The 12,913-nt window shown below is 44.9% G+C and overlaps 1 protein-coding gene across 2 annotated transcripts in view; it reads left to right on the forward strand.

The window, feature by feature from the left end:
* Positions 1–12,913, forward strand: part of ARFGEF1 (ADP ribosylation factor guanine nucleotide exchange factor 1) — a 4,299,619-nt gene that overhangs the window by 1,918,102 nt on the left and 2,368,604 nt on the right. For both annotated transcript variants that reach the window (XM_044067163.1, XR_006364243.1), the window contains exon 18: positions 2,887–3,058. In XM_044067163.1, the coding sequence (XP_043923098.1) occupies positions 2,887–3,058 (172 nt within the window). The remainder of the gene's footprint in view (positions 1–2,886; positions 3,059–12,913) is intronic.

Here is a 12,913-nt window from a genome sequence, read left to right on the forward strand (position 1 = left end):
TTCCAGTAAATTTTCAATGTCTTTGTGAAGAATTTTTTTTTTAAATAGAAGAGAAAGGTATGGCGTGATGGTGGTGAGGGGAGATGAAGTAATAGAGAAGTCAGAGATGAGGGAAGAGTATTAAGATCACTACGAAAGTCAAAAGGGGTGGGAGTCTGTAGGGATTAGTATGTGGAATTTGAGAGTAGAAACTGGTTATTTTACACCCAATGAGGAGATTACTCCCTTTAGAAGTGTTTGGGTTTTAGTGTAAAGGATGCTTGTTGAGGTTTGAGGTACAGATCCTTTTGTCTGAGTGACTTGTTTGGCTAAGTTTTGGAAGGTAGAAAAGAAAGGCACAGAGCAGGCCTGTGAGTTATGTTTGCATCAGTGTATCGTTGCTCTTGCCTTTAAAGAGTAATCATGGAGAAATGTGTCCAGAATTTGCTACTTATGGAATAGGCAAAAGGACTTCAGACTGGGTAAACCCACTTTCTGAATAACAGTTTTGCCACCAATAGTCTCAGATTACTCATGGAGTATCACAAACTACCTACTCAGCCTGTCTGCCAGGCAGTTGGATCCCCTGGAATGTGAACTGTAAATGAAAATGCAGCCTTGTGGAATCCAGTTTTCTTCAGCTTGGAGGGAGAGAACTATTTTTATGTCTAAGTCAGTGATATGAAATTTTGATTCTTATCTAGAGTCCTTGTGCTACTTGGCTTGGAGAGTAACCTTTTCAGCTCTGCAAGAAAATGGACATTTTGTCTGTAAACTTGGGAAACACTGGAATGAAGGGTTTATCATTTAGAGGCTGAAAGAACCCAGCAATTCTGATTTCCTTTACATGATGTGGAGATCCTGGTAGATGCATTCAAGGGGTCAGATTTCTGGGATTGTCTGCTGAAGCATACTCACATTGTATCTTTTCTGTTGCACATTCTGTACAGAGGCCTTCATTAGTCCAAGAGATCTGAACCATAATTGAGGCAAGGAAGGACAGCAGAAGATGAACTTAGAAAGAATGCATGTCATTCTCTCACACAAAAATGCTTACTGTGTATTGGTATTTAGGAAACAGCCCATAAAAATCAAGAGTTGAGCTGGTGTAAATCAGAGCTTTAAATGCATTTTAATGCAAGTGTTTCAGATATGCTGAGAAATGTTGCCCATTTCATTAATTCTGCCCCTAAGTGTTATCATTAACAGCAGTTGCAGTGTAACATGGAGTCTTGCAGGAGGCCAAATAATTACTAGAAAAAACTTTACTGGGTGCATATTTGCTATGTACAAGTTGCAAACCCTAAATGAGAGAAGTCTGTTTATTGGAGTGAGAGAGACCATATCTGGTAGTAGTTAAATGCAGTCATAAGCAAACGGTTTTATTTAAATGCTAAACTTGATCTGGATTCATATCCCATATCCTTTCTTAAATAATACAAATTGTGCATTCTTGCATGTCCTCATGATATAAGTACCCAGTGGTCACATGACTTGGGTGATCATTCCAAGTATCACATAATTTCAGTGCCCAGGATCCCCTTGCAGCTTAATTTGGCTACGAAATTCGTTCAGCACCTGTGGCTTCATTTGTGTGTGTGTGTGTGTGTGTGCTTGTGTGTGTGTGTGTGTGTGTGTGTGTGTGTGTGTGTGTGTGTGTGTGTGTGTGTGTGTGTGTGTGTGTGCGCTTGTGTTTTGCCTGTTGGCCAGGGTCATGGCTGAAGATTCACTAGGCTAACCCACTTACTTGGCCATCAAATGAAAATGTAACCCTTTCCCAAAGACTTTCTTTTCTATGCTTTCTGCTTTTATTCAGTTAGTTTTATAATTCCAAAGTAACCAGTACTGAAGCCAACAAACAGGTTGTCGTTGCACATTAATGGCAGCTGACATCAGTGTTGTCCACCAGCATAGTTGCATATATAAGCTTGAGTAACTGCTCCACCATTGACCATACCGTAGCAATACTAGGAAACGACTCCGCCATCAATATGGCCACGTATCTCTGTTTCTGTCCTTTTTACCCATTTATTCCCACCAGTCCACCTGATGTAGCACTCCACTTTGCTGTGTTGTCAGATTATCTTATTAGTAACCACTTTTTGTTTTCCTGACAGTGGGATGTGAGAGGTGGTTGCAAGCTGGTTTTCATTTATGGCTAAGGCTTTGTGAAATGGGGCATAGTATGGATTTGAGAATGGAGCAGATTGTGGTGAGTGGGTCAGATTTTATCAGTACATTATAGCAAGGGAGGGGCATGAAGAGTCCCATTCTTATTTGCTGTGTATCATATTAAATTGTAGTTCTAAGTTGTGCGCCCTGCCTTTCCTTCCTTTCTTCATACATTTGATCCAGATCTTCTAATGTTTTTGTGTATTTTTATTTTTGCGAGCTTGTTAACTGGTCTGTTCACTATGCTTTGTCATTGATGATAGTTGCTATTTATTTATGTTTTTGTGTATATTTTAATTTAAAAGAGAACATAATTATTTCTGTTTTCTTCTTGTGTTCTCTGGTTTTGATCTCTGTAGAAGTACTTGTATCTGAGGTGGGGTGTAATCCACCATGGTAAATATTGGTTGTAGATTTCTTTGTATTCACTACACAGGTAGTTCTATTTTGCTAATGATATGCTTCTGTATGAAATCAAATATCCTTTCAGATCCCTTCAAAAATCTGCAATTTCAGTGTATTCTTACACATTCCTGAAAGTCACAGGTACCAACTTTCTTCAGCTAAATACCTGAACATTCCTAGAATTTGATATAGATGTTATGCTGTAAGAGTCCTCATTGTTTAATAAGTGTACTTTATCCCAGTTTCACATGTTTAAAGTTGGTATAATGCTCATTTTTTTGTAATAAAAATATGATCTTTCCTGATTACTGATGCTTATTATTCCTGTAGGTAAAGAATAAAATGACAAAGGAGCAGTATATTCAGATGAACAGAGGCATCAATGACAGCAAAGACTTGCCTGAGGAGTATCTCTCTGCTATCTATGATGAAATAGCAGGAAAGAAGATATCTATGAAAGAAACAAAAGAACTAGCCATCACAACAAAATCAAGTAAACACAGTAAGTCTATATTTATTAGTTATTTTATGACTGGTAACTTTGTTGTTAGTATGCAGATAGCTTTCCTACAAAACTTCAAAATATGGTATGAATGCAGTATAACTACCACTTGCGTTAAATCCTGAAAAGCTAAAGTATGCATGCTTAGACTTCTGTGACTCTTAGGGTTGACTGCATCCTTTATTGCCATGCTTCTAACATATGTTTTGCCCTTCACTGAACTCCATATTTACAAGACTCTGTATCTGGAGAAGAATAGAGGACCCAGTCTTGGTGGCAGACCCAATTTAATAGTGAGCACTCTTGAGTGTATGACAGAGGAGGCACAATTTTCTGTGTTGTCTGCTTAAAGGTGTATACATCTAGTCATGTTATGGTCCTCAAGATCACTTGCCTGGCATTTTTGCTATGCTCCTATGTAATGTAGGTGGTTTAATTTACCTTCCCTGATTTCCCCTGCTTTGGTGATGGCCCTCACTGAGGCTTTTAATGTGGCTTCATGGGATCCCATGTACTACTTGGAGTGACACAGAAATAGGCTTTTATGGCAACACTTCAGAAATTAGAATAGTTTTGCATAGGTTCATAGGTTGGCAACACTTCAGAAATTAGAATAGATGTTATGTGATCCTATCTCGCCTACATTCTGACTGATGGGTTCGGAGCCAATCCCTCGGCTCCGACTCGGCACGCTTATGCCAAAGAGCGAAGTCTCTTATTGGCTGAGCTTACTGTATCACAGGATGCACCACTACCAGTCCCCCAGATCTCGTTTGCCGCTAACTAGCAAAGACGTGGTCTCGAGCTGGCTGAGCTAAGTAGTGTCTTTTCACTAACTTTTTCTGTCAGAAAATTGCTATTTCTTTAACAAAAAGCTGTTTTAACAGCTACTCTGTGCTTTTGTGTGTGTTTTGAAAATTTTTTGTGGAAAATTTGTGTGTGATTGGTGTTTGTTCTGGCTACAGGCCCCCTTGAACTGTAGGGCCTTCCCTGTCAGTCAATCCCTTTTGAACCTTTAGGGGTTCTTGGATTCCCTTAGATATATTCACTGTTGTATGTCTTCAGTTGGCTTTAATTTAATTGCAGGCTGTCATTCTTAACGGCAAGTTAATCTTTGTAGTGTCAGTCTATTTCAAAAGAGTTTTGTCTGTGAGAGAGTTACTGAGTTCTACTTATAATGTCTCAGGCTCCTAGGCCTTCGGGCTTTAAGAAGTGCACTAAATGTAGTTTTAAAATGTCTATCACGGATGACCACTCTCTGTGTATATTGTTTGGGCGCCAAGCATTTGCAGGAGTCCTGCAGCGTGTGTCACGCTTTTTCCTCGAGGGTCCTCCAAGAGAGGAAAAATAAACTTATATTGAAAGGCCTTATAAAACCCTCTTTTGAAGAGGCTTTAGCATCCTCTCCTTCTCCTGCTAAAAAGAAAAGGGCGTCGGCTCCGACCAGTCCGTCGGACCCGACCGCCAAAAGACATAGGCAGGCTTCTCCTTCGGCTCCAAGGACTTCGGAGCCGAGGCGGAACGGTCTGCCTCGATGCCTCCAGTCTCGACTCCTCTGGCTTCGGAGCCGATGGCTGGGGCATCGAGAGGCGGGTCACCTTCATCGGCTCCACTGATTTCGGAGCCGATGAAGGTTGTCCGCTCAGACACTTCCTCCTCGGCGCCTAAGTCCTCCTCGGCACCGATGGAAACTGGTTTGTGCATTCCTTCGGCGCCGATAGTTATCGAGTCGCCTCAGAGCCGGTCCCCTAGCCCCTTGGGGCCATTGGAGAGGCCAACTCGAACCCGTTCGGTCTCCTCTAGGTCATCGAGGATGTCAGATTCGGACATAGACAGGGTGCTCCAAAGACTGTTCCAGTCCCCAGTCTTTCAAAAATTTGTTTCGGCTCCAACCCAATTGGCTTCGGAGCCAATAGCCCATTCCATTGCCATTCCTCCTCCGACCGCTTCGGCTCCGTCGGAGCAGGTGCTGTTGGAGCCGGTGGAGATCCTAGGGTCGGCTCCGACCCTTACTCCAACCCTGGCCTTCGGGTCCGAGTTTGGCACACGGACTTCTTCGGCCGGACCCGGGGGTGACGTTTCGGGACCAATGCTGTCGGTTCCGAGCCTCCCTCTCGGTGCTTCGGCTGTGGGACTTCCGTCTGCTAACATGGCTCCGGGGACCGGACACTCCCAGGATTCTGGGGGTCCGACTTTCAGAGCTATGAGGAGTGCCTTGGCCAAGTCTTCTTCCGCCATCTCTACGGCTTTACCGGCACCTTCCCTGGGCATGGAGACTGGGTCTTTGGCAGTTCCCCTGTCCCTAGGCAGCGGAGCCCCGGGGCCTGAGGTTACCCCCACTGGGGGTTCCCCTCCTCCTGAGGGTTCTTCGGAGTTGTCTTCAGAGGAGCCCCCAAGGAAGAGATCGTGCAAGAGGAAGCACGTGGACTCCCCCGAGTCTCTTACATCGGACACTGATCTTGATGATGCGGAGGGGTCCCCAAAGTCGTCCTCGGATGATGTCTCATTCACAGACATTTTAGAGATCCTTAAGCAACGAGGCGGCTGGATATCCAAACCATCCTCTGCTGATGAGTCAGTGCTTCTCAAGGCCTTTGGGGCTCAGCCCTCCGCCTCCTGGGTGTCTCCGCCCTTCGACGAGCTCCTGGATTTGGTTTGTCGAAGGGCGTGGGAACATCCAGATACTGTGGAACCAGTGCCTTCTCGCCCTAACAAATTTTTGTCTGCCCCACCCGAGAAGGAGTTCTTGACGAAAGGCGTGGCTGTAGATGCCATGGTGGTGGCATCTGCTACACAACAGGACGTGGCAGAGGCTTCAACGTCCATCCATCCTCCTAATAAGGAGTCTAGGAGCATGGACCGGTACAGGAAGCGCACCCTGACTTCAGCGGCCTTTACTCTAAGGTCCCTGAATTATTTGGCACATTTTACCAGGCTACAGAGGGATCTGGTCAAGGAGCTGTCAGATTCCCTCTCAGGTAACCTACCTGAGCAGCTAGCCCAGTCGGTTAGCTCTCAGTTGGCTATCCTTACCTCGATTTCTAACTCGTCCATGAGGCTCATTTCATATGCGGCCGAAGGGGCGGGCAGAGCGGCAGGCACAGGCGTAGCTCTACGGAGACAAGCCTGGCTCCGTTTGTGTCATTTCACGGAGGCCTTCAAGTCTTCCTTCACGACGCTCCTTTGATGGGTCCTCTTTGTTTGGACCTAAGGTAAAGACACTCTTACCCGCTGTGAGCAAGAGGGAAAAACTTTATCTGCCGTAGGTGCACGTTATTCCACTCCCTTTCGGCCTTATCCCAAGGCTAAAAGAGGAGGGAAGATGTGGTTCCGCAAATCACAGAAGTTTTTTCCTCAACAGCAGGAAGATTCCCCTTCCAGAGGCAGAGGACGGGGAAATTTTTCTGGGAGACGCCGTCCCAGAGGCGGCAGAGGGCCTCGCAATTCTGGAGACCGCGAGTCCTTTCGTGGCTCTTCAGCCTCCCACACTTCATGAGGGATTGCCCGGCTGTGCTGCTCCGGAGCCAGTCTGGTGCCGTTTTGCCAAGCACCTAAAAGCCTGGGAGTCTATCACTCAGGACAGATGGGTGCTTTGGATTATTGCCGGAGGTTACACCATTCCCTTCACACACTCACCCCCACCGTCCAAAAAAATCCCGGACCCACCACCCAGTCAAAGGGAAATTGCAGCCGCAGAAGTTTCAAAGCTGCTAGAAAAAGGAGTCATCCAACCGGTCCCCACAGACCAGATCGGATCCGGAAATTACTCAAGGTTCTTTTTAGTGCCAAAAAAGACAGGGGACCTGAGACCAATATTGGATCTCAGCAAACTAAACCAGTCCGTCATGAAGTCCAAATTCAATGGTCACTTTACAATCCATTCTCCCATTGTTGGAGAAGGATGTTTGGATGTGCTCCATAGATCTCAAGGACGCCTATTATCACATACCGATACATCAGGCGTCCAGGAGGTATCTGCGCTTCAGCCTGGGAGACAGTCATTTCCAATTTTGTGCACTGCCCTTTGGTCTCACCACAGCCCCCAGGGTGTTCACCAAGTGTTTGGCAGTAGTGTCTGCTCACCTGAGGAGTCTTGGATTCCAAGTGTTTCCCTATCTGGACGACTGGCTCCTGACTGCCACCACCAGGCATCTACTAATAGACAACCTAAAAGCCACCATCTCCCTGGGTGCTTCCCTGGGAATTACATTCAATTGGTCAAAGTCTGTCTTGCTGCCCTCTCAGCGCATAAGATTCATAGGAGCAGAGATAGACTCAAAATTGATGCGCATCTTCCTTCCTACCGAAAGGATTCAAACTTTACAAGGTCAAGTCCAAGCCTGCTTCCAAGATCCAAAGCCCCAGCCAGGATGGTTCTGCAACTTTTAGGTTCAATGTCTGCCATGGTTCTCCTAGTTCCACTGGCAAGATTGCACATGAGGATTCTTCAGTGGCTGTTATCGACACAATGGTCTTTTCAGAATCTCCCCCTCAATCATCTCATTCTGATTACAGAAACGTGCAAACGGGACCTCCGCTGGTGGCTTCAGCCATCCAATCTGAATCAGGGAAGACCTTTTGTTATTCCTCCGTGGCCACCCTGACGACGGATGCCTCCCAGACAGGGTGGGGGCATTGTCTGGGCAGGTTAGTTCAGGGCCCTTGGCTTCCAGACGAAACCTTTCTCCATATCAATGTATTGGAAATGAGGGCTGTACTTCTGTCCCTACAGGCCCTCCACAAGTTTCTCCCTCAAGGCATTATCGCTATCCACACAGACAACATGTCGGTGGTCTGGTATCTAAACAAACAAGGAGGGACCAGATCTTACCCCCTTTGCAGAGAGGCCATGAGGGTGTGGGAATGGGCTGTAGCTACCAACCGCTTCCTGGTAGCGACCCACATTCCAGGGAAATCTAATATATTGGCAGACAGATTAAGCAGGACGATTCTCTCTCCTCACGAGTGGTCCCTGAACGAAACAGTAGCAGCTCAGGTTTTCAGAAGATGGGGACACCGTGCTGCACCTGTTTGCAACACCACAAAACACAAAGTGCAAAAGGTTCTTTTCCTTGACTCCGGCCAGGGGAGGCAGCTACAGATGCTCTAGCCCAACCTTGGCCAACAGGACTACTTTATGCCTTTCCTCCGGTTCCACTCCTCCACAAAGAGATCCAGAAAGCTTCCCAATTGGGGTCCACAATGATACTAATTGCTCCACACTGGCCTCGTCAGGTATGGTTCCCCTACCTAAAGAAACATGCTCTGGACGGTCCTTGGTTTTTGGATCTAACTCCAGACCTGCTGATTCATCAGTCGGGACGACAACACCAGTCCCTTCACACTTTGAAATTAACAGCTTGGCTCCTCCACTTCCGACTTTAGTCAGAAATCACACCTTAGACCCGGAAGTTATTCACATTTTATCTTCGGCCCACAAACCCACAACTAAGAAATTGTACTTCAGTAAGTGGAAGAGGTTTGCTATATGGGCTCAACTCAGAGGCTTAGACCCTATTACTGCCCCGATACCAGAGGTCTTGAAATTTTTAACATCCTTGTTTACTCAAGGATCTTCAGTCTCTACTATTAAAGTCCAACTAGCAGCTATCTCCAAATTTCACGAATCCATAGATCCACCGTTGATGAGCAGCAGATTATGTAAAACTTTCATTAAAGGTGCTGTGCTGTTAAGACCCCCAGTTTTTCATCCTGCGCCTCCGTGGGATCTTGATTTGGTACTTCGTGCCTTAACATCTTCCCCTTTCGAACCGGCTGCTACATGTGAGTTAAAATATCTGTCTTGGAAAACTGCCTTCTTAGTTGCAATTACCTCTGCAAGAAGAGTTTCAGAACTTCAAGCCCTATCTATCAAACCACCGTACTTGATTTTTCACAAGGATAGAGTATCACTTAGGCCTAATCCATCTTTTGTTCCAAAGGTTTGTTCTAATCTCTGTCTCCAACAATCTCTAGAGCTACCAGTTTTCTTTCCAAAATTCTCAAATGAAGCGGAATACACCTTGCATAAATTGGATGTTCACAGGCAATTGCGCTTCTATCTAGACAGGACTCAACAAATTCGAAAAATGGACCAATTGTTTGTGTCCTTTTCAGATAATAAATTGGGTAAAACCATCACTAAAGCTACTATCTCCAAATGGATTAGAGATTGCATAGCTCAGGCTTATTCCTCTTCAAATAAGCAACTTACAACATCTATCAAAGCTCACTCCACCAGAGCTATGGCTACTTCTATTGCTTTTCATTCCAAGCTCGCTATTTCTGAGATTTGTGCTGCGGCTACTTGGTCCAACCCGCACACTTTCATTTCCCACTATAAATTGGATGTGGCATCTAAAGGGCGAGCATCATTTGGTTCCACGGTACTCAGGAGTGTTTTCCAGTGAGCCACCCAGGATTCAGGTGCTAGGGACGCTGTCCCATCAGTCAGAATGTAGGCGAGATAGGATCACATAACATCTTTTAGTTATGTACTCACCATAACTTCAGATGTTTGGGATCCATCTCGCCTACATTCCTAATACCCACCCTCCTTCCCCCTGCCTTGGAGATCAGAAGAGATTGAACGGTTTTGATTTCTACTGTTTTTTATCTTGTTTCATCTGACGATGTTATATAAGCAGCGTATGTGTGTGTGCATGTATGCGGACAAACTAGATCTGGGGGACTGGTAGTGGTGCATCCTGGGATATAGTAAGCTCAGCCAATAAGAGACTTCGCTCTTTGGCATAAGCGTGCCGAGTCGGAGCCGAGGGATCGGCTCCGAACCCATCAGTCAGAATGTAGGCGAGATGGATCCCAAACATCTGAAGTTATGGTGAGTACATAACTAAAAGTTTTGCATGCTTTGCTAACCATCTTTTTTTCTTGATATTTAATTTTATGGACAACATGGGGTGATGTTATAGAGTGGAATGAGTTTCGCCCACTTCACTAACAGGCAGTTTGTTTTAGTAGGCTGTGGATATTTTATCAGGTCTTTGTTAAAAGTTCATCAGTAATGCTCAGTAGAAGTATTATCTGTTTAATTTGACTGCTGTTGTGTCCGATTATTTATTTTTTTTTACATTTGTTTACCAGGAAAGTCCAACTGGGATAAGACCCATTTTCAGCGGAGGCCCGGCGAGAAAAGCTCCACTTATAGAGGTTATAAAAAAACTTTCACAAGAAATTACACAAAACTTATACAAGAAATTATACAAAACAAATATGTAAGACATACAGTACACCAGACGTTACATTCTCTGCTATTATAGCTGACATTTCCTTATTGTTTAATATGTGTAAGAAGGCAACCACGAAACGAAACAATCGCCACCAGGAAGTCAGCCAAAGCTCTTTATTCCAAAACCAAGCAGACAAGGCTGTCACCAGCCACGAAAAAACATGTAAACGCCTTAATCCTCTGATAACGGACAGTATGCTTTTTCGTCAGATTCTCGACTTCTTCAGACAATCAGTACATTCAATTAACACAGTATATATAACGTTGACCATCAATTGATTAATTGAAATTATTCTCTACTTCCCTTGTCTGTTCATAGTTCTTTCTCAGGAGATTGTTTCGTTTCGTGGTTGCCTTTTGACTCAGTTTCAGTTTGGTTGCATTTCCCACTTTTGGTTTTAATATGTGTAAGAAGTGTAGTTCCTTGCTTCTGACTTGGACAACAAACTAGAATTGACAAGGATGTATTCTGTTTTTGCTGAAAAGGATTGTTTATATCTTTCTGTCATTCTCCCAGATAAAGAGATTTCTTAAAATTGTGTGGTGAGGAGCAAATTTACTTGCCATTTTGGGCTATTATCAGATCTAATTCTCTCTGCCTTACCATATACTCTTTGGTATATCTGTGATGCTACTGATGCTCTTGTCCTAACAACATTATTATCTTTGTAAGTCCCATTTTTGAATACATTAAGAACAACTGAATTTCCAATAGCTTCTTTGGCTGTAGTCTTATTTCTGACTGTAAATGCCTTTCCAGTTTAGGAAGTGCTTACGACAAGTCCCTGCAGATCTACAGAATATGGTAAAACACTGTGGTGGTATTGAAAAACGTTAAGGACAAAAAAATTGCACCAATGCTGCAGTGAGTTTTAAGACATGCAGGTTCTGTAAAGTACCTAGTGCTGGTGACATAGTAGCCACCATGGGAAACATTGCTGCTGATGTTCTTCGTGTTTCACTGTTGCAGTCATCACCTGTGGGTTATCCCTGCTGTGATAGCTCTCGGTACGCTCGAATACCAGACTCAATGTTTTTGTGTGCTGGCTGCTGTCGTCTGTAGTCTGATGTCAGGTCATCAGTGCTATAAAGCAAGGCAGCCAATGTCATTACATCAGTCTTTCTTGCTGTGGAGCCCGTAGCAGAAGTAGTTTGCATGAGTGTTGGTAGGTCGCTACCAGAAGTTGGATTTCAGCAGAAAACATCTAAAGCTAAGTACCCCATTGGGGACCCTTTTTTTCTTGCTCTAACTGATGTCCGAAAAAGTTAACAATTGTCTCGCCTGCGGAAAGCAGATCCCACACCGAGACTTTCATTCTTACTGCATCACTTGTTTAGGTCCAGACAACGACGTCCCTCGTTGCCAGTTCTGTGCCTTCTTTAATGCGAGAACCATTCACCGTAGAGCTCTTTTTATAGACAATTATTTTCGTGTTCCGTCTTCAAAATCTGATATGGCATCCGTCAGCCAACAAACTGTCAACATTCCGAAAAAACGTAGTGATAAAGATAGAGACAGGCATACAAGGCTAAGCCTTCTGATGACGCTACCACAAAGCAAGTCGTCAGTTCTCCGGAATTCAGTGAGGTGCTTTCGCAGTCCCTGATGCCCGACTCGCTTTCTACGCAGGCCTCTGTCGAGACCCTTTCCCAGTCCAGTATGCAGCAGAAATCCACTTCGTCTTCCTAGCCTTTGGCTGTCTCTGCCTCGGTTGGGTCCGGAGCCGCAGTGCAGGCACCGGCTTCCGAGGAGGCCTTTTGTACTACAGATTCTAGACAAAAAACGTTTTCACATCCGAGTTCAGCTTCTCAGAGACCGACGGATTCTCTCAGCCCTAGAAGCCAGGCCACTCCTAGGAAATCTGCTTTTAGCTACCATCTTGCTACTGCTCCCCCACCCCAAGCTCAAATGCTTAAAAAGGCAGAGGATCTCATCTCCCTTTTCCGAGGTACTCCGGCCCCTGCTCCAAAAATAAAAAGGCATCCTTCTACAGAAATTATAGGTTCATAGGTTCATACTAGGCTATCTGCCCTAGGGCATTTATAAGCCTAGCCAGAGTGTGTTTGGCTTTCGCCACCCATTTTAAATTAATTTTGCTATGCCCTTTTTCGAGGTTAGTATACTGTGCCTCTGTCTAACAGTGACACAGAAGTGATAACCGGGGTAAACCTACGATCTCCCATCCACTCATCAAGATTCCTCTTGAAGAGAGTCAATGAGGGACTCTGCCTAACCTGGATTAGGATTTTATTCCAGAGTGAAGGGAGCCTCTGGGTTATGACTCTGTCCCTCCAGCACGTCCTATTTATTTCAGTGCTGAGGTTCAAGTCTCTTGAGCGCATAGCTCGATGGGATTTGGATTTTCTGAGGTGCAGCATGTCCATTAATTCCGGGTTGGACATGGCTTTATATGTCAGGCACAGATCGCCTCTGAGCAGGCGGTATGCCACTGAGTAGATCTGGAGTTTCTTTAACCGGGCAGCATATGGCATCTGTTTGAGCCCTTTGATCCTCTTGGTGAGGTACTTTTGGGGTCTTTCCAGTTGCTGCAGGTGTCTGGTACTTTTGGGGTCTTTCCAGTTGCTGCAGGTGTCTGGTAAGGTAC

The sequence above is a fragment of the Protopterus annectens genome, chromosome 3.part1 (assembly GCF_019279795.1).
Source record: "Protopterus annectens isolate FY-2018-M chromosome 3.part1, PAN1.0, whole genome shotgun sequence".
Classification (NCBI taxonomy): Eukaryota; Metazoa; Chordata; order Ceratodontiformes; family Protopteridae; genus Protopterus; species Protopterus annectens.